Source organism: Pyrus communis, chromosome 1 (genome assembly GCF_041283825.1).
Source record: "Pyrus communis isolate YQ-2024b chromosome 1, ASM4128382v1, whole genome shotgun sequence".
Classification (NCBI taxonomy): Eukaryota; Viridiplantae; Streptophyta; class Magnoliopsida; order Rosales; family Rosaceae; genus Pyrus; species Pyrus communis.
Genome location: NC_142565.1, coordinates 10,709,839 through 10,729,863, shown reverse-complemented (window position 1 = coordinate 10,729,863; position 20,025 = coordinate 10,709,839). Strand labels below are relative to the sequence as shown.

Sequence of the window (20,025 nt, the reverse complement as noted above, 5' to 3'; positions counted from 1 at the left end):
CATCCAATCGTTCTTCAAGATTAAGCCCAAAAAGCCCTTGAAGATCCGCTCATCCATCAACCTTCAAGATCAAGCCCAAAAGCCCTTGAAGAAATCCACACAACCATTATTCAAGATCAAGCCCCGACGGCCCTTGAAGAAAGTGTTCATTGTTCATCAACTGTTCATCCTAAGATCAAGCCCCAACGGCCCTTTGGATCAACAACCTCAACAAATCCACACATCCAATCGTTCTTCAAGATTAAGCCCAAAAGCCCTTGAAGATCCGCTCATCCATCAACCTTCAAGATCAAGCCCAAAAGCCCTTGAAGAAATCCACACAACCATTATTCAAGATCAAGCCCCGACGGCCCTTGAAGAAAGTGTTCATCCGTTCATCAACTGTTCATCCTTAGATCAAGCCCCGACGGCCCTTTGGATCAACAACTCATCCACAAACCTACACCCTACGAAGATAGAATCAGAGGACCAAATTTGAGAGAGATCGTAACCCCAAAATCATAAACACAAAAAATATTATTTTGTACACGTTATTCTGGTTTCTTGTTTCAAGGAAACTTTCGTGTTCACAGAAACAAGGAACATAACTTAAAGACTTGAAGAGGGATATGGGCATCCAGGGAATCGGACCTTGCTTAGTACCGTGGGACGGTACTATGATACCACCACACCACAAGTGCTTCTTGTTCATTAGCTTCTCCATTTTTTTTATAAAACGAAAATATATTTTCTTCTTAATAAACCCATTTTTTTTTGTCAAACTTCTTAATAAACTGATTAAACGAATCAAGGGATTTGTAGAGCTTTGAAGATGTTAAAACTGTCACATAGACATATAATAGTAAAAAATGGCAGCAAATTGTCTTCAACCGAACCTTCAGTTTCTTACATGGCACTGAGTGAATTGAAGACAAAGCCTCTTATTGTCAAATTCATTTAATTTTAGTAGATGTGATGAAATATATAATAAATGTTGTGCCATCCTTCTGTCAACATTCTTAATAAGCTCGCTTCTACTTCTAGTATTTCTATGCTACTGAATAAGAGTACCTCTTTTTGCTCATCTTGTGTATTAGGCAAATGTTCTAGGTTGCCATTTGTATCTACCAGTAGTACTACAACGAAACCACTAGAACTCATTCATACAGATGTTTGGGGACCCTCCCCTGTTACTTCTAAGGACGGTTTCAGGTACTATGTCATATTTGTGGATGACTTTACCAGATACTGTTGGTTCTACCCTCTGCGATACAAATCTGATGTACTATCTTGTTTCATGCAATACAAGTCTTTGGTTGAAAATGTTATGTGCACAAAAATTATTGCCTTGAGATCTGATTCTGGTGGTGAATTCATGAGCAATCCATTTTCCAGTTTCTTGGCCCAGCATGGTATTCAACGTCAGTTGTCCTGTCCTCACACCCCTGAACAAAACGGATGTGCAGAACATAAGCATCAACATCTTGTGGAAACTGCAAAGACTCTCTTGGCAGCCTCTCAGGTCCCTCATCTATATTGGGTTGACGCGTTTGCCACTGCAATCTATCTCATCAACAGGTTGCCTACTCTCTCTCGACCTTCACCTTGGGAGTCTCTTTTCCAGAAAGCACCTAGCTACAGTACACTGAGAGTTTTTGGCTGCTTATGCATCTCATGGTTGAAGCCTTATATCTCCTCTAAGCTGGATGCTAAGAGCAAGCATTGTGTTTTCCTGGGCTACAGTCTCAACCATAATGGGTATAAATGCCTTGATCCTGTCACAGGAAGACTTTACATCTCTCGGCATGTGGTATTTGATGAGATCACTTTTCCCTTCTCTACTCTTCCTCATACTCTTATCCCTTCCCAACCTCCATCTACCATCTCACCCCCTCCCATACCATCTTCTCTCACTTTTACCTCAATTTCTCCCATATCATCTCAACCTGCACCTTCCCCTCAACCTATAATATCTCATCCACCTGTTTTTCACCCTGCCTCTTCCCCAGATTCCCCACCCCCATTGAACACTCATCCTATGCAAACCCGCTCAAAGTCTGGTATATACAGGCCTCGAGCCCTCACTGCTACTAAACATCCACTTCCATCTCATTTGTTACCAGATTATATTCCTACCACTTATCTCCAAGCATCCAAACATCCACATTGGCGCAATGCAATGCAGGAGGAATTTACTGCTTTATTACACACTCGTACCTGGTCTCTTGTTCCTTCACATCCATCTCAAAACATTGTTGGATGCAAATGGGTTTTTAGGATCAAACGAAAACTTGATGGATCTATTGATGGATATAAGGCCCGGCTTGTTGCCAAGGGCTTTCATCAACAAGAAGGTCTTGACTACACTGAGACCTTTAGCCCTGTGGCTAAACCTGTGACAATTCGTATTCTTCTCACTTTAGCTGCTCAATTTGACTGGTTCTTGAATCAACTTGATGTCAGCAACGCTTTCTTACATGGTACTCTCTCTGAATCGGTTTTTATGCAGCAACCTCCTGGATTTACAGATCTCACTCAACCAAATCATGTCTTCCACTCCATAAATCCTTATATGGCCTGAAATAGGCTCCTCGCGCCTGGTATGATAAACTGCATGCTGCCCTTCATTCTCTTGGGTTTGTTGGTTCTCAAAGTGATCACTCCCTCTTTGTCAAAACGGACCCTTCCTTGATATTCGTCCTTGTCTATGTGGACGATATTCTGGTCACTGGTCATTCCTCTGTTGCTTGTCAAGATGTGATTCACAAACTCAGTACTATGTTTCCCATCAAGGATCTTGGAGCTTTACACTATTTTCTTGGCATTGAGGTCAAGCGTTCTTCTACTGGTATTTTCTTATCTCAAACCAAATACATCCTCGATTTGCTTACTAAAGCAAACATGGTTGGTGCCAAGCCTTGCAGTACACCCCTTAGCACCTCCAAACTTGATCATGACTCTCCTCATCTTGAGAATGTTACTGAGTATCGTTCCTTGGTTGGTGTTCTTCAATACTTAACCTGGACAAGACCCGACCTTAGTTTTGCTGTCAATCTTGTCTGTCAGTTCATGCATACTCCACGAGTGTCTTACTTTTAGGTTGTAAAGCGCATCCTTCGGTATCTTAAGGGCACTATTGATCTTGGCCTTTGGTTTACCAAATCCTCCTCCCCTCCCTCTCTCACGACCTTCTCAGATGCTGATTGGGCCGGTTGTTCGTTAGACAGGCGATCTACTGGAGGTTATTGCATCTATCTGGGACACTCTCTTATCAGCTGGAATGCTAAAAAGCAACTCACTGTTGCTCGTTCCTCCACAGAGGCAGAATATCGATCCCTTGCCAACACTGCTTCTGAAATCACTTGGATTTGTAAATTGCTTACTGATATTGGGTATTGGTTACCTTGCTCTCCTCAACTTTGGTGTGACAATGTCTCTGCTATGTCCCTTGCTAAGATCTTGTTTTTCATGCTCGGACCAAACATGTAGAGATTGATTATCACTACATTCGCGAAAAGGTCCTGGCACAGCAAGTCTCTCTTCATTTCATCTGCACGCAGGACCAAGTGGCTGATATCTGTACCAAGTCTCTGTCCAAGCCCCGATTTCTATTCCTCCGTGACAAACTTCCACTTCGAGCTCTCAAGTTTCGTTTGAGGGGGGATATTAAGGATAATATTGTAAATTCATCTTCAACGGACAATACTTAGAGGCTAAGGAAACTATTAGTTTGTTATGATTAGTTTTCTCTTAGTTAGAAAGTGTTGTGATTTGTTTTGGCTCACAACTTGTATATATACTCTTATTGTAATCTTATTCCAAAGTGAAATGAAAATATAATTCCCAAACAGTTTTGTGTTTCAAGTATTTGATTTGTTGTCTCAATAATTGGACTCCACAAAGAGATGAAACAAATTATATATTGAATTTGTTATTTAACAAATCTGGTGGAGTAAAAAATTGTACAAAATTTTAAATGGAACTTTAACGAAAAGCTCATGGTACTGTTCACTTTAACGAAAAACCACATTTTTATATTAAAAAGTCAATCATGATACTATTCAATTTACCCTTTATTTTGTCATTTTCGTTAAAACTCAAAGTTTTCAAACTTTTTTCATTAATTTTTCCTATTACCACGTAAGTCATCAAATATCATTTTTTTGAATCTTTAATGTTTAGAGATGCTTTAAAACGTAGCTTTTTATGGTAGGTAAAAGCCTAAAAGTCCACTTTTGGTTGTTTTGTCTTTCGCTCAAGAAAGTTTCTCTACCTCAGAGCATGAAAGCAAGATTGCCTGCATAAATTGTGGCCTAGAGAACGAATAAAATCTTTGGTGGTACAAATCGCAACCACGTTTCTTTAATTCATTAAAGACTTTGAATTCGAGATGTCACAGTGACAGTATACTATTGTAACATTGAAAAGTCTGAAAATCTCTCCCAGAGGGAGGTGTTACTCTAAATACTAATTACTCGCGTTAGTCCCCAAAACAAAGGGCTATAATGGCATTCCTCTGCCCTTGAATACACACCCTACAGAGATGAATGGCGCCAATATCGCATCGATAAGTGTCTATATCATGTGGAATGAATACTCTGTTTTGGCGTGTTATCAAACATTACTATCGGTAAAAGCCGCAGGCACAGAAAATTTCCAAACTGGTGAAAGAACGGAATGAACAAGAAAACACATAAATAACTTGTAAAGAAATTGCCTTTCATCAAACTTTGATCTGCAAGTCTTACAAAAGGCTTAACCAAATCAAACGGAAAGAGTCTCGGAGAGATACACTTCTATAATTTTGTACCAAATAAAAACTCAGAAAATGGACAGTTAAATCCCCTTTTCTACTGCAAGTTCAGAGACAGAATACATACCGAAATCATATAATGCAGAAGAGAAATGCCAAATGAAAAATGATACCAAATCCGCAATCGACAAAACCCATCTGCTTCTTCGTCCTAGCTAGATGCCCTAAACTTTGTAAAAAAAGGGCAAAATGTAAACAAACCATTGTGTGTGGTGTGGGGCAGTGTGTGTGTGCGTGTGTGTGTGTGTGTATATATATATATATTGACATGCTCTTCAAGAGGTCTCAGCCATGAGTGTTCAAAGCTTCCCAGACCAAGTTCTTCGGGACTGGATTCGACAGGTCTCTAGCCTGGAGGGCAGCGGTCCTTAGAGTCCTGAGTGTGGCCTTATTGGCCTCCCAGAAGGACAAGCTCCTGTATGGCAAATTGTGCTTCTTGCACAACTCCTTCACAGTAGGAGCAATCTTCCTCAGTTGTCCGCGAGGCATTCGCGGAAACAAATGATGTTCGAGCTGGAACTGCAGCCCGCCGAAGAACCAATCCATCTTAGTTGAGCAGGAGATATCGACAGTCCCCGCGGCTTGCTTCTCGAACCAGTCATTGCCATTGGGGGCTCCGAGATAGGTGTCGCCGGAGAAATGATTCAATGTGAATTGGATGTGCTGGAGCGATGTCACTGCAAATGCTGCCAGCACAAACATAACCCTCTCACTCCAGTTGGGCAAACACGAAACGAGGAGAGGAAACCATGTCCAGAAAACTAGGATTCCCATGATGTTCAATCCTCTGTTTGGGACATCCCGCCTCGAACACAAGAGCAAGAATGTCTGGATGAACAAATTAACCCTCCCCACCATCATAACCGGATAATATGTAAAGTGCTGGTAGCTGACCAAAAACCTAGCCAGAGGATCAAATGTCAAAACTCTCCCGTAAAAAATCGAGGTGATCGAATTGAAAAACTTGGTGGAGACGGCGAAAACCGGAATGTGCTGGAGATCCGGGTCGTAATCGAGGCTGTTGCAGGCAATGTGGTGGGCATTATGAGTCCACTTCCACCAGGCAATGCTGATTCCGGTGAGGCAATTACCGGCAACAATCTGGGCAATGTTGTTGCACAGTTGGCTTGGCATTACCTGGTAATGCCCACAATCATGTCCGACGTAAGCTCCCTCAATCCACAACATCCCCAGAAGCATCCCGCTCATCAAATGCACCAAAACGCTGTCGGATGTCAAAACTCCGTACACGGAGAGGCAGAACATGATTGAAATGATGGTGATCGAGCACAGAGCGCCGTGCCCCTTCTTCTCGAACAAACCCGCCTTTGAAAACTCTGTTGCCATTCTTCTGTAATCTTTCGACACTTCGGAGACCTCGAAATCTTTGAGATAAATTCCGGTGGAGAATTTCTTGAGGTACTGCCATGCAGTGCCGGGATGGTAAGCGATGAACGCGTCTGTAACATCCAGGCCACCCAGATTGTATAGAATGGTATCACCGCCGGGGTGATCCTTCGCCCAATCGGAGACATTGTAGACCTTGCCCTGGATAGAGATCCATAAATCTCCAGGCTTGTTGTGCTTCTTCAACTCCTCTACAGAAATATACTTCTTCTCCACCTCCATTTTTTGAACAGCAATAAAAACCCACCAACAATTTCACAAAAAACGATGAACAGTAAACAATTTTTTCTTTCCACACACAAATCAAACCGAGAAAATCCCTGTGTTCATGGGTCAGTTTTTTTCTTTGGAACAAAAAAAAAAACGAACCCGGTAGGACGTTGGGATAATCTCAGATTTGATTTGGGTTTTTTGGATCTGTTTTCAAACTCCTTTCTTATCTCTCAATTTCTCTGGGTTTTCTTTGGATTTGTTTTTGGGTTGCAATGAGATTCTTTTTCTTATTTCTACCAAAAATCATATTTGGAATCAGATTTATATGGAAACAGGGGAAGTTGAGAGGATGAGTTTTGTTGCTTGCAGCGAGGAACGCGGTCCAGCGTCCACTTTTTAAAACCAAATCCTAAGCAAATCAATATGTAACACCGCATTTTAAGTAAACCTAGTGCAGGTGATAGTCACGTGATTCCAGGCTCTAGCGGTGCAAAATAGGGTTAGTGTGCTATTCATATACTATTTTTTTTTCAAATATACCCTTTTAATTTGTAGTCGTCGGATTAATTGAATTAAAGAAGATTAAATGATAAAAATTAACAAGAGGGTGTGTGAAAAGTAAAAAGGGATGTGTGGATAGCACACCCCTTATTTAGAAGAATATGATCACATTTTTTCACCACATTAGTGTGTTATTTGATAAAATCAATGTGTATATATTACGTCAACTAAAATGTTTATCTCATTGAATGTGAGTTGTATGTATCGTTTGTTTATTAATGAATTTACCTCATTGGATGGTTGGGGTGGACATCTAATTGAGCGAACTATCCAAATTGACCAATCCAAATCGTTTTGGTCAATTAGGTTTGGTTTTCACTAAGAAAAGGTAAAACAATTTAAAAATCAAACCACACCGATTTTACGTTGGTTTGATTCGATTTTGATACTTTTGAAACCGATCAAAATCAAATTGAATTGACTATAAATCTTTTAATTATAATTTTATTTATTTTACATTTCAACATACTTTTTTTTTAACAAACGATATTATCTACACTAAGGAGGTGGGAGATTGGGATAAGTCTCACAATATGCTAGCAATAATATGGTTCAAATTTGCATCGGCAAGAATCAAACCTAAGACCTCTCACTTATTAGTGAAGAGGAATACCACTAGACCGTAATACTAAGTGGCTACATTTCAACATACTATAAGTTATTTGGATGTCTAATTATGCATGTACAGTAAGTGTTTACATATTATAAGTTGTAATGACTACTAATAATTACAAGATTTGTTTGTATTTTAGGCTTATGTGAGATCATAACAAATAAATTGTATGTTAACATGAGATTTTATATGATTGAAACTTAGTATTAGTTAACTTGATGAAATTTTTATGTTCAGAAAACTTAATCTTTTAATTGGACTGGAATGTGCGACATGTAATTTTCTACATGTATTGAAATGTTGTACATTTTTTATTAATGCGTGAGGATTAGGCTTCAAACGACCGAACCAAACCGAACTAAACCAATTATAATAACTTGGTTTTGTTATGTTTCAATAGTGATATTGATCAAACCGAACTAAAATCAATTGTTGAATGCTAGTTGGTTTGATTATATTTTTTATGCCAAGCCGATCCGCGCCCACCTTTAAAACTTAATAATATACCAATAGTTACCGAGATATTTTTTCTAATATTTTTTATTTTTGGTGACAAAGACTAAGAAAATGAAATTTATGCTAAAAGTTACACTAGTTATAAATTAGTATTCAACTAGCCATTCATCAAAAACTGAAATTTCCTACTTACATACAGAATCTTAGGACTGGTAGCTGTCTTCAAGTCATGTTTATTTATTTATTTGCATTAATTTTAGAGGTTTTTTTTTTTAGTACAACGATATATCTTATATTAAGAAGATAAGAAGTTCGGCTAAGTCATACAATGTGTGATTTAATTTGGTATCGAACTTGTCATTTACAAGATTGAAATCTAAAACTTCTTATTTATAAGTAAAAATGAATACTACCAAATTATACGCTGAATTTTATGTGATGGATCAATTTGGAAATGCACGCATCGGGCTCGCGGCTCACATGCACACGCGTGGCGTGAAAAGACAACCGATGGCTTTGCTTAGAGCGCACCACGACTTGTTTGTGGAGGAGGGCACCTGTGGCTGTAAAGCAAACCAACTTTAAGAATCCTTTTCAACGGAAGAATATCTATATAGATTTTTATTAAAGAAAACTAATAAAAAATAGTTTAAAAATTTTGAGTTTTAACGATAAAAACAAAATAAATGATAAAATGAATAGTATCATGATTGATTTTTTAGTATAAAAATATGGTTTTTCATTAAAGTGAATAGTATCGGAAGTTTTTTGTTAAAATTGCCTTTTTATTATTGTTTTTTATTTCCTTGTATAGAGGGTTATAGAGATGCGAATACAAGTTATTCTGCTAAGAATATATTTAAAGGCTTTTTGGTTAAAATAGCATTTGAGATTTACATAACTCATCATTTTAATCTTTGAGATTTGAAATTAATAGAAGTAATTTATCAATCATTTTGATTTTTCCGCGATTTTTAATAAAACTAATTTTTGCGGTTCGGTTCCGTATGCTTCTCAAACTTGAATCGAAATGAATCAAACCTTTTTTGGGGGCCTTTTTTTGGGTTTTTTTGGAGAGAGAGAGAGAGAGAGAGAGAGAACTTGAATCGAAATGAATCAAACCTTTTGGGGTGGAAATGGATCAAACCTTTCGTGGGTGGGTGAAGTGATAAGAGTTGGATTTATGATTGAGAACCTTTTGTGGGTGGGGGAAGTGATAGAGTTGGATTTATGATTGAGATGCCTGTACCATTTTCTTCCTCTGTTTTTTAGATGCGGATAATTTAGGAATATTATAAATTACATGGGTGTCCAGTGTGCCGACAAAAAATAAAATATCTAATGATAAAAATTAGGTGTATAAAATATAAATAATCAATTTTTTTTTTTTTTTCAAAATTTTGTTACACATGGATTACTTACCGCTAACGAAATGATTGGTATTAACTTTAATGTGAGTCTCATATTCTTGACAAGACAAAAATATAAGCGGTCATCAATCATAGACTCGTAATCCTCAACTCATGTATGCAAAATTGTATTTAACCAAAAAAATCCAAAATTAGAAGGCACTTAATTAGTTCATTCTGTTATTTCTCATGAGCACCAAAATTTTCTAATGATAAAATAGAAGCGAGTGTCAAACTCTAATCATGAATATACGATTAACCACCCACAAGAATATGTCGGATAAGCTAAAATTAATTTTATCCATATTTGTCAAATGTGTATTATTAGAGAAGAGAGTAATTATTTGTTACAAAAATAGGACGTACATTTTTGGTAGTTTCATCCATAGTTGGTTCCGCCTAATGATTCCAATTTAAAATGTTGCTTTTAACCTCGAATTTTTAAGGACAAAATGGAATTTTTCTTTGCAAGCAAGGACATCATAAAATTATTATTGTTAAGGACCATATCTTCATTTTTTGACCTTTTCTACGTTGTTTCGTTTATTTTGCACATGCATGTGTACTGAATGCGTGGACGTTTAAGCAAACAAGTGTTCGAAAAAAAATTGTTATATAGTTAACTTGATAAAAATATTGGAAACTTCGTGTGGTTTTTTTGCAGAACATAGTAACATTTCCAACCGTACCATATGTTAAGTAGTGGGAAAACGTGTTTGGCAAGTCACGTTAACTACAAAACCGCCCTTGCCATATTTAGGGTTTAGCAAAATGAGAATCTAAGATTATGAGCGGAGGAAATCCATGAATGAATTGTTCTATACTCCTTTTCGTTAGAGAGTGTTGCTGTTTGGATCACATTATTTGTTTTCCAATTTACATGTAGTCACTCGCTCTCATGTTTTTGTGGACAACTACAAACGTGGATTTTACGCACTTAGATGTGATGGTTTTCATTTCAGGACTTGCATTGTTTGAAGGAGTTTTTTTGCCTTCTTATGACTCTTCAATTGTTAGATTACTTGCAGATTTTCTGTACATTTCTCAATTTTGGAGGCATGTAGGAGGAAAGAGACATGTCTTTTCTTTCTTGTACCACCTGATACAGCTATATTGCGTGGAGATCGCGCTTGCCATGAGAAAATAAATACTTTTCTTTCCTATTGATTGGTGTGAAGTTTTATCATAAAAGACAATTGTGATGCGTAATTTTAACATTCTCCAACTGTATATTTTTTTGGTTTGCTGATGAAATGCTTCGCCACATCCATTTAGCCAAGAGTGTCATCCCATGAGAATTCTCTGTAACTACTCATATATCCCACCAAAAATACTTCTCGATGGGGTTGGTGGGTGGTTTGCACAGTGGAATTAAGGTCAGATATTTATTTATAAGCCTGTATGTCAACATAGCCACCACACAAAAAATTTCAAATTCACTTGGGCAAGTTGTGAGATGCTATGCTACCTCGACGGTCCACTTTGGAGGATCCAAACTCGAATTTGTTTTCAATAAATTAGTCCGAACTGGTTTGCAGTTATGTTTTTTTTAAAGTAGAATTGGCTTATTTGGATTCGTTTTAAACGATCCAGTTCTTACGAGTATAACAAATTTGTTTTCAATTGTATTTCGTATAACAAGACAACAACATAAAATACTTTTGATGTATTTCTGTTACGAAAGAATTATGTCTAACAAAGACAATACCAACACATCTTCTAAAGAAAATCAAAACTTCATAAATTTGATTGATATTTTACTTCTTAGTGTTAGATTAGGTATGAAATTATGGATTATGGACTTCATTGTTGACCGCTAATAAATTAACAAGTGCTAAAATAACCCTTAAATGGTCTGGTCTAGGTTACCCGCACATAACAAATATGGACTCAGTCTTGGACATGGTTTTACATGAGTCAGGTCTAAATCAAACTGTTTGAAATATTAAAAGTAAAAACCGAATAATTGTACATTGGCCGAGTAATATAGTCCGATGCACGGATGCAGAGACTCGTACACACACCCTTAGTGAATTCCTTTTCACAAACCATACCCCAACTTTATCAACATTAATGACACATCTAAGTGTCATATGGTGGTTAGAGAAAGAACTAATAAGATTCGAAACTAGTGTAATAACTAGGTAAAATAGTTTGAGTGTGATCGTTGTACTACCACGTAAGTATTACTAATCAACCTGTTATAATATGAGTAGCTTGTGTTATAGTATAACGTGTTTACTTGTACGGAATAGATTTGTAAGGAATGAGTTATATCTTTTGTTTACCAACACCGAATTAATCAACCTGTTATAATATGAGTGGCCAACATATTATAACATAAAAAGAACTGTAACACCACGCGGTGGTAAGTCTCACCGAAGTGCCTCTCAAACTAGAGCATCTCCACAAATGACCCCTTCTTGAAACAACTACTTTTGGTCATATATATTCCAAAACAGTGTCATTTGCTCATGCCAGTTTTTCACTGGTGCTCAGTTTTTCCTACGATACGATATTACAATGAGAGAAATTCTACGGAATCCATAATCATCTCATACTATACAGAATATACAAGGGTTGTACAATATACTACTTTCACCCAGAACGAGTAGTTTTTAAACAGATTAGTACAATCTATTCGGAAATGCTAGTTCATCAACCAAAGTCTGGCAGTGCCGGTGTCGACTAGGGCAACACCCTTGCAATCCGAGCCAACTTTTTACCATTAAGTAGTTGCCAAGCCCTAGCTCAATATGTACTCAAGTATAGGCCATATCATGGCATACGCCAAAATTTTGGGACATCTTAAAGCATCATCAAGTTCTCTTTGAAGACGAAGAAGATGAAATTTTGAAAAATGTTGGCCTTGGGGTTGAAGGGCATCCGAGAGATTGCATTATATCCGCTACGGTCAGCACTTGAAACTTTGGAGGTGGAGAATTGAGAGCAATGTTATCAACCCGATGCTCAAAGATCTTCCCTTGCTTATCAAGTTTGTACTCAGAGGTTCCATCAAATCGACCATGACTATCCCAAGGGACTCGTGGAATGCCATGGATGGTCCAGCGAACCATGATTACATTGTCCATGGGCTGCCATACACTAATGACATCAACCCACAAGGCCCTGAAAAATATTTGACCATGGAAACGCAGTGCCCAATATATAGACTTATAATTCTCAATGCCCATAAAGGTATTCATTGGATCTTTGAAAGTGATATCATCCCTATACAGAATACAGAACAATCATTAGCATCTTTTTAAACAAAGCCAAATGTAATGTACAGAAGCTTTTATGAGGACAACACATGCACATTTTTCAACAGAACACTCTACAGATTTGCAAACCCTCAAAAAGTACTGGCAATCTCAAGCATACGACAACACATAACCCAATATTCCAACAATCTTGTTTCAATTTGCATATACCTCACCATGGAGGCTTCATCATGAAGGCACTCCCTAATCTATTGACAGTCTTATAGCCAAACCCTATAAAAGTTATTAACCAGGGCATACATGAGCCCCGTTTAGGACCAAATTTGTCAGTCATATGGGCCAAAATTGCAAGTTCAAAGCATACAGACTGATATACATTTAGCGTTAACTCATGATCCCAAATTAAAGCTCTAATGAGCAGATGAAAGTAACTATCAATATACACAGTCAATCCAAACAGAACTGATGTTACGGAACTATAATGATGAACAGATAGTATCATGTTCAAATCTTCAGTTAGACTTGACCCTAAATTGGGGGTAACACTAGGTAAAAGAAATGACAACGAATTTCGAGTTCACAATCGCAAATTTGTAGCAAAGATTTCTCATATTCATACTCTGAGGTCCCAAAGTACCGAAAGCATTTAAATTTTTGGTTTACTCAAAACTCCCCACGAACTAATTGTTCTTTTCTTTTTTGAACTTTCTTGGCAACCAAACTGAAGGTACGAAAAACAACGAAATCAAACATTTTAAATTGATCAATTGACAAAGTTCTCAAATTCAATCTAAACCAAAATAATAAAGAACATAAAATTCATCAACTTTCTTTCAATCTCCCTACATTTCTCAGCAACCAAACAAAGAGTAATTGCAAAATATTGAAAACACAGAGAAGAACAAAGACCAAACCTGTAAATGTCGAAGCTGAGCTCTCTGTAAAACAGCTGAGGAAATTCCTCTCTCAGAGTCCGAATCGCATACCCCATATTCACATAGTAATCCTGCTTCTTTTCCTCTTCTTTGCTCGGCTTCGAACCTCCTCGCTTCACAGGAGCCGAAAAATGTCCGTACAGCCTCACATTCTGTTCGAATTCCGAAACCCTAACCGTACAATCCCTAACCTTGGACGAAACCCTAACCCTAGAACCAAACCCAAATTTATCAATGTTCGTCGAGATTTTAAAGCTTCTGGGATTGGGATTAGGGTTGCAGAAAACTCTGGATATTTCCGGCGAAGGAATGAGAAGTACCATTGGGAGATTTCAGATTTTCAGTCGGAGAATTTGGGGCTCAGAAAAAGGCAAGAAAAAGCCATTTTCTCGAGAAAATTTGTAAAATTTGGTTTGGGGATTTTATTGGCTGGAGAGGGAAAGGAAAATCTGTTTGGATAATATTATGCTTTGTTTTGGATAAATTGGAATTATCGGTTAATTAAAATAACTAAAACATGTGATTGGTCTGCCGGGACTCTACCGTCGTTACAAAGTAAGTTGAATTCCTAAAAAAATTATAGGAAATAAGGCTTTCAACATGCCCGTGACCTCTCTTGCTGAGCCCATATCCCATGTATTTTTTGGGGATGACTCTGCTTTATTTTGTAGAGCTACGGAGATCGAGGCTTATAATATTAAATGTTTGCTCCAAGGGTATGTTGTGGGTTCTGACCGGTTCATTAATTTGGATAAGAGTTTGGTCCATTTTAGTGTGGGTCGCACATTTTGGGGATTACGCACAAGGAAGGCTTTAGAAAATATTTAGGTATAAAATCAGATTTTGGGGCTTCGAAGACAAAGGTGTTTGAAGAAGTACGAAATAAATTGGATGAAAGAATCAATGGTTGGGCGGAACAGTTTTTATCAATAACCGGTAAGGAGGTGCTTATTAAGAGTGTTGCGGCGACTTTACCTATTTATACCATGTCATGTTTTCAATTGCCTATTCAATTGGCAAAGGAAATTGAACAAATTATAGCAAGATTTTGGTGGAGGGATCAGAAGATGAAAAAGGGTGTCCATTGGCTTGCTTGGAGAAAAGTGGTGAATAGAAAGGCTTCTGGGGGCCTTGGCTTTAAAGAGATTATTGACTTTAATTTAGCAATGTTGGCTAAGGTGGGATGGCACCTGATATGCAACGCGGATTTTCTTTTGGCTAAAGTTCTTAAGGCTAAGTATTACCCTAATTCATCGTTTCTTGAAGCATCAATGGGACGAGGAACTTCATGGGGATGGAAGGGAATTTTACAAGGGAGGAAAATTTTGAAGTCTGGTATACGATGGAGGGTTGGTGATGGGAGAAATATTCAGGTTGTTGAGGATCTTTGGTTGCCCACACCAAGAACATTTCGACCTATTTCAAGACCTCCGGAGATGCCTAGGATGGTTGCCGATATGGTGTTTATTGGAGGAACATGGAAACGTGAGGTCGTCGAGAGGTGTTTTAATGTAGACGAAGAACATATCATTTTGAGTATGTTGTTAAGCCAGTTTGGGTGTTCTAATCGTGTCATTTGGCACTATACTCGAAATGGAGTCTATTTGGTGAAATCAGGATATTTGGTAGCCTAAGAGATGAATAGGAGAGAACTTGGACGGAAGGGGGTGGGGCAATCCAGTAGGGGTGATAATATGGATTCGGTATGGAGGGCTCTTTGGAGTTTGAAGGTTCCTCCCAAGCTCTGCCACTTTATATGGAGAGGATGTCGAAATATACTTGATATCAGAATATACTTGATGTCCATACCGACTTGCAATGGAGAGGGATTTGTTTAAGTACTAGCTGTCCCTTCTGTGATTGTGAGGAGGAAACACAGGTACATATCTTTTTTAAATGCTCCTTTGCTCGTGTCTTTTGGTTTGGTTCTTCGCTCCAATTAGACGTGACCATGGTGGTGGGCGATGATTTTATGTAATGTTGGATTTGGTTGTGTGCAAAGTATGGTAAGATGGAGGAGGCTTGTGCGCTTATGTGTTGGGTGTTGTGTGGTTTATGGAGAATATTGAAGTGTCGTAATAGTGTGGTGTTTGAGAAGATTGTGGTAGAACCCAATGTTGCAATGCAGTTACTTCAGCAGCAATGGGAGGAGATTGTGGGAAGTGATGAGAATCTGCTGCCGTGCAAAGTCCCTAGCAGTTTGGGCGAGGGACAATTTTCGAATGGGTGGATAAAACCGCCATTTGGAATAATAAAAATAAATTGTGATGGAGCCTGGTGTAATAGTATTGGTGTGGGCGGATATGGGTGGGTAGCGAGAGATTTTGCGGGTATTTTCAAAGATGCGAGCGGTGTGGGGAAGGTTGTATGTGGTTTGAGCATCATGGCGGAAGCGGAAGCACTTAGGATGGCTATAATGGCTTCGGTGGAAAAGGGATTTGGTTATGTTCATTTGGAAACTGATTCCAAGGTCCTTGTTGATATGATTCATGGAAAGCTGCAACCTGAGGCCACCATGGAATATATTTTGTGGGATATTAATACTATTAAGCAACATTTATGTTTTATTGAGTTTCTTCACACTCCTCGTGCTTGTAAGGAGGCTACGCATCTTGTGGCATCTTATGTCATGCGTGTTGGGGGGAGTGGTGGGGTGTGGATTCTTGGGATGAGTTTGAGCATGAGTGGTTGTTTAACGCTCTGGTGTCTGATGTATACATTTCGATTCGTATCTAATAATAGCTATTCTATGACAAAAAAAAAAAAAAAAAAAAACTTAGAAAATAAATGGAAAAAATATTAATTTATATCTCACTGGGTTCGGTTTTTGAACCACCAAACCAAAACAGAACTAATACTGTTTAGTTTGGGTTTCAATCGTTTTATTTTCAGTTTTCTGCTCGATTTTTTTCTTTTTTGATTTTCGGAGCCCACTCCTACTAGTTATCTTCCGTAGTAAGCTATGAGAAAGTATCATTAAACAAAAATTGTAAGGGAGAATTGCATAATGTTGAACCGCCAATTGCCTGTAGTTTTGCCTTGGATCCCAATTCAAATCATTGCTACATAACGCCCAATGCAAACCGTCGTTGCATAATCTTAATGAGTTTAAGGTTTTGTCAACTTCAAGATTCTGCCTAACAATACAGCATTCATAACGGATTCCGGAAAATATCAAAAGGAGTACTAGTGTAAAAGTTCAGACAAATTCTGTCGAAATCTATCAGTGAACTATTTAGTCGAGCACTTAGTAAACTTGTCGGTGTCAAACCATACTGCCAAGCAATGTTGATATCGTCGTTTAAAAAACCAACAATTATCTTTTGTACGAACTTTTGAAGATCTAAAAGCGTTTCTTGTGAAACCAAACCAATACTGAAATACTTTATTGTCAAATTACTTTTAGTTTCACTAAACTTGAAAAATTAAAAAGGAAAAGAAAAGAAGAAACGAATCATATGCCTCCCGCAGCGTACAAACCTACCTCAGAAAACGACAGATCTCTTGCCGTTAATTAAATTTTCGAGCCAGCATTCTTCCAACTGCCATTTTCCGTTACATGTGCAGTGCACTAACTCTCTCGCTCCTCAGCAATAAATACGCTGCAAATTTCCCTTCCGTTTAACTCCAAATTAAATTTAAAATTAAATTAATCCAATAATTTAGAAAAACACCCACCACCTCTCGGCGTTGCTTCAACCACACTCTCACTCCAACCAAAACCTAACCCCCCCAATCTAGCCGCAGCTGTAATTACATATTTAATTGCATCGTCTTCCTGCAATTTGCAGTAATTTTGATCGTTAGTTCGGTTAGAAATGGAGCTGGAGCAGCACCAACCGGGCAACCCGGCGATGACCTTCGACGAGGTCTCCATGGAGCGCAGCAAGAGCTTCGTCAAGGCCCTGCAGGTTGGATCTTGGGACTGGATCTGAAGTTGATTTCGTTTCAAATTGATTGGTTTGTTGCATTTTATGAATTGGTTGATTGAATTTGTGGGGTTTCGGATTATTTAGCTTGAAAGTTAAAAATCTGTTGGGTGTGTTATGTTTTCGAGAATAATGATTAGCAATGAATTTTGAGCTGTTAATGCCAAGCATTTGTTAAGGAAGTTGAGTTCTTTATGGTAGCTACTGTTGCATTGGTAATGCTATTTAAATTCTCTGAATTGGGCACTATGTAGCTGTACTGGGTTTATGTAGACCAATGGATGTAGCGTGAAGCCTTTTTTTGTTCCTACTTCCGAGGGTTTGTGTTAAGAACTTCGTTTGAAATGATACCGTTATGCAGTTTGAAGAGAAAACTAGGGCATTTTTGTAATGGTTGGATCCTCATAGTCTGTTTGCTATGTTTATCTCAGGAGCTCAAGAACTTAAGGCCTCAGCTTTATTCTGCTGCGGAATATTGCGAAAAATCCTATCTTCATAGCGAACAGAAACAAATGTAAGGATATTTGTTTTACTGGTTGCAAGTTTCTGAGATGGAATGCTCCAGCATGTCATACACATCTGGATGCTTTTATCGTCGCTTGTTTGATTCTCAGTTTTACCAGGAATTCTATGCTCCATTGCTTGCTGGCATTGATTTTAAATTTATGCATCAGGGTACTGGATAACCTGAAAGATTATGCTGTACGGGCCCTTGTTAATGCCGTTGATCACCTTGGCACTGTGGCTTACAAGTTAACTGACCTTCTTGATCAGCAAACCTTAGATGTCTCAACTATGGATCTGAAAGTTACTTGCCTAAATCAGGTGAGGTTTCAAATTTCTGCACGCTAGAATAGAGAGGGTATCAAATAGAAAGAGTTTAGCTTAACAAACTTCATTTCTCAATCTAGAAACTTCTTACATGCCAAACATACATGGATAAAGAAGGGTCAAGGCAGCATCAGTTGTTGGCATTCATTCCGAGACATCACAAGCACTACATTTTACCAAGTAAGACACAATATTGTCAACTTCTTGTTAGAGTTGCCCTGTTTGTAATGAGATTTTTTACATTTATTTCCATTTCTCTCCTTGCTAGATTCCATGAATAAGAAGGTACATTTTAGTCCACATGTACAGACTGACACTAGGCAACATCCTTATCAAGCAAGAGCAGATCTTCAGCTTTCAAGTATGTCACGTTCTGTTGGATGCTTGCTTATGACTTATGAGTCCACTTTTCATTGGGCGATTAAGCTTTTCTAGTTTATGGCATTTGATTTTACAAGTTCTTATTGTGCTCAAGTAATGAGTTTGGCGTTTCGACAATGTGTAACATTTAGGCGCTGCTGCATCAAAAACTCTTTCTTGGCATTTAGCTTCAGAAACGAAATCAACCTTGAAGGGGACTCCACAGGCTCAGACTAGGTAATTCCTATGAGAAACAAGAATCTTGCATATGGTTTCGCTGTGCTTGGTACAAACTTGTTTTTGTTGGTTATCTAGTGCGTCTGATACTTCTAAGAAAGCTTAAATGTTTTGGGATATTTACCTTTGTGCAGCATTGAAGACACAAAAATTTCTGTAAACACTGCTGGTGTTTTCCAGCTTGTAGGTATGTTGAATTGGATGGTTACGTCATCATATCACCTAGCTGCGAATAGATAAGTTTTACTAGAGAAACGATAGTTGTTTATGCTTCGACTAACATGAATGCAGAAAATGAAGAAGGGAGTGCCTCTAAATCCTTGGCAATTCAGCTTCAGCAACCAAGTGGATTACCTAATTCTGGCGGGGTTAAGCAAACATTGGGTGCTGGACACAGGGTAGAGCGATCATGTCCTCCAAGTTCTGATCTCCGTATTACAGAAGATAAAAAATTAGAAAGCTGATGAGAAGTTATTTTCCTTGCAGGAAGCAGTAGATGGTTCGAAACCAATGACGGCGTTCAGGTCATTTGAGAACCCAAGACGGGACACAGTGCGTGTCCCTGTTCGCAGCAAAAGTGTGCTATCGGCGTTCTTTGTCAAACAGAAATCGAATAAGCTGAAGGCTGGATCCGTCTCGTGAGACCTCATTAAAACAAACAAGTTAAAGATGCTGACACCCACATTGTGTGGGTCAGTCAATTTGCCTGTAAATCCCCTTGCCCGTTAGTTTATCAATTGCTTGAAATCAAAATTCTTGTTTCTTTTTTCCCCGGGCTGCTTAATAACGAGCAAATTGTGCACACAAGTCCCTGTAACGAAGTGGTTGGGGAACTGTCTAGTTGTAGAATCTTGCACCTCATAACCATCTCATTGGTATCTTACTGAATTATCCGCTTTTACGCAAAACCACGTGTAAAAATGTGTTCGATTCTTTCTACTTGGTTGGCTGGTCATACTTTTGTCAAGCGTGATATCTGTGTGTTATAGACGAATTATCTAAACTAAAATGTTCAGTAACAGTTGTTATTTTCACATTTTTTTTTACTTCTCACACGT

General features: G+C 38.2%; 3 protein-coding genes across 3 annotated transcripts; 1 reads left to right on the top strand and 2 right to left on the bottom strand.

Moving 5' to 3' along the window:
• Window positions 1-4,677: 4,677 nt before the first annotated feature.
• LOC137720319 (delta(8)-fatty-acid desaturase 1) lies at window positions 4,678-6,957 on the bottom strand. Its single transcript, XM_068459372.2, has one exon. It carries the CDS (start codon window positions 6,419-6,421, stop codon window positions 5,078-5,080), a length of 1,344 nt encoding a protein of 447 aa, XP_068315473.2. The 5' UTR covers window positions 6,422-6,957; the 3' UTR covers window positions 4,678-5,077.
• A 4,914-nt stretch (window positions 6,958-11,871) lies between these two features.
• Window positions 11,872-14,272, bottom strand: LOC137720320 (DUF2358 family protein (DUF2358)). Its single transcript, XM_068459373.2, has 2 exons — window positions 13,590-14,272; window positions 11,872-12,682 (listed from the first exon to the last, which is right to left on the bottom strand). The coding sequence occupies exons 1-2, from the start codon at window positions 13,931-13,933 to the stop codon at window positions 12,271-12,273; spliced, it is 756 nt and encodes a 251-aa protein (XP_068315474.2). The 5' UTR covers window positions 13,934-14,272; the 3' UTR covers window positions 11,872-12,270.
• A 2,882-nt stretch (window positions 14,273-17,154) lies between these two features.
• Window positions 17,155-19,875, top strand: LOC137721289 (protein ABIL1). Its single transcript, XM_068460394.2, has 9 exons — window positions 17,155-17,521; window positions 17,971-18,053; window positions 18,214-18,364; window positions 18,451-18,550; window positions 18,639-18,731; window positions 18,883-18,967; window positions 19,102-19,154; window positions 19,259-19,365; window positions 19,454-19,875. Exons 1-9 carry the CDS (start codon window positions 17,429-17,431, stop codon window positions 19,607-19,609), a joined length of 921 nt encoding a protein of 306 aa, XP_068316495.2. The 5' UTR covers window positions 17,155-17,428; the 3' UTR covers window positions 19,610-19,875.
• Window positions 19,876-20,025: the final 150 nt, after the last annotated feature.

Bases quoted from the DNA above. Each gene is read 5' to 3' on its own strand.
- LOC137720319 (XM_068459372.2), bottom strand. From the start codon at position 6,421: ATGGAGGTGGAGAAGAAGTATATTTCTGTAGAGGAGTTGAAGAAGCAC.
- LOC137720320 (XM_068459373.2), bottom strand. From the start codon at position 13,933: ATGGTACTTCTCATTCCTTCGCCGGAAATATCCAGAGTTTTCTGCAAC. The intron at 12,683-13,589 runs GTTTGGTCTTTG...TATTCTGTATAG, and splicing joins CTCAGCTTCGACATTTACAG to GGATGATATCACTTTCAAAG.
- LOC137721289 (XM_068460394.2), top strand. From the start codon at position 17,429: ATGGAGCTGGAGCAGCACCAACCGGGCAACCCGGCGATGACCTTCGAC. The intron at 19,155-19,258 runs GTATGTTGAATT...ACATGAATGCAG, and splicing joins TGGTGTTTTCCAGCTTGTAG to AAAATGAAGAAGGGAGTGCC. The intron at 19,366-19,453 runs GTAGAGCGATCA...TTTTCCTTGCAG, and splicing joins CATTGGGTGCTGGACACAGG to GAAGCAGTAGATGGTTCGAA.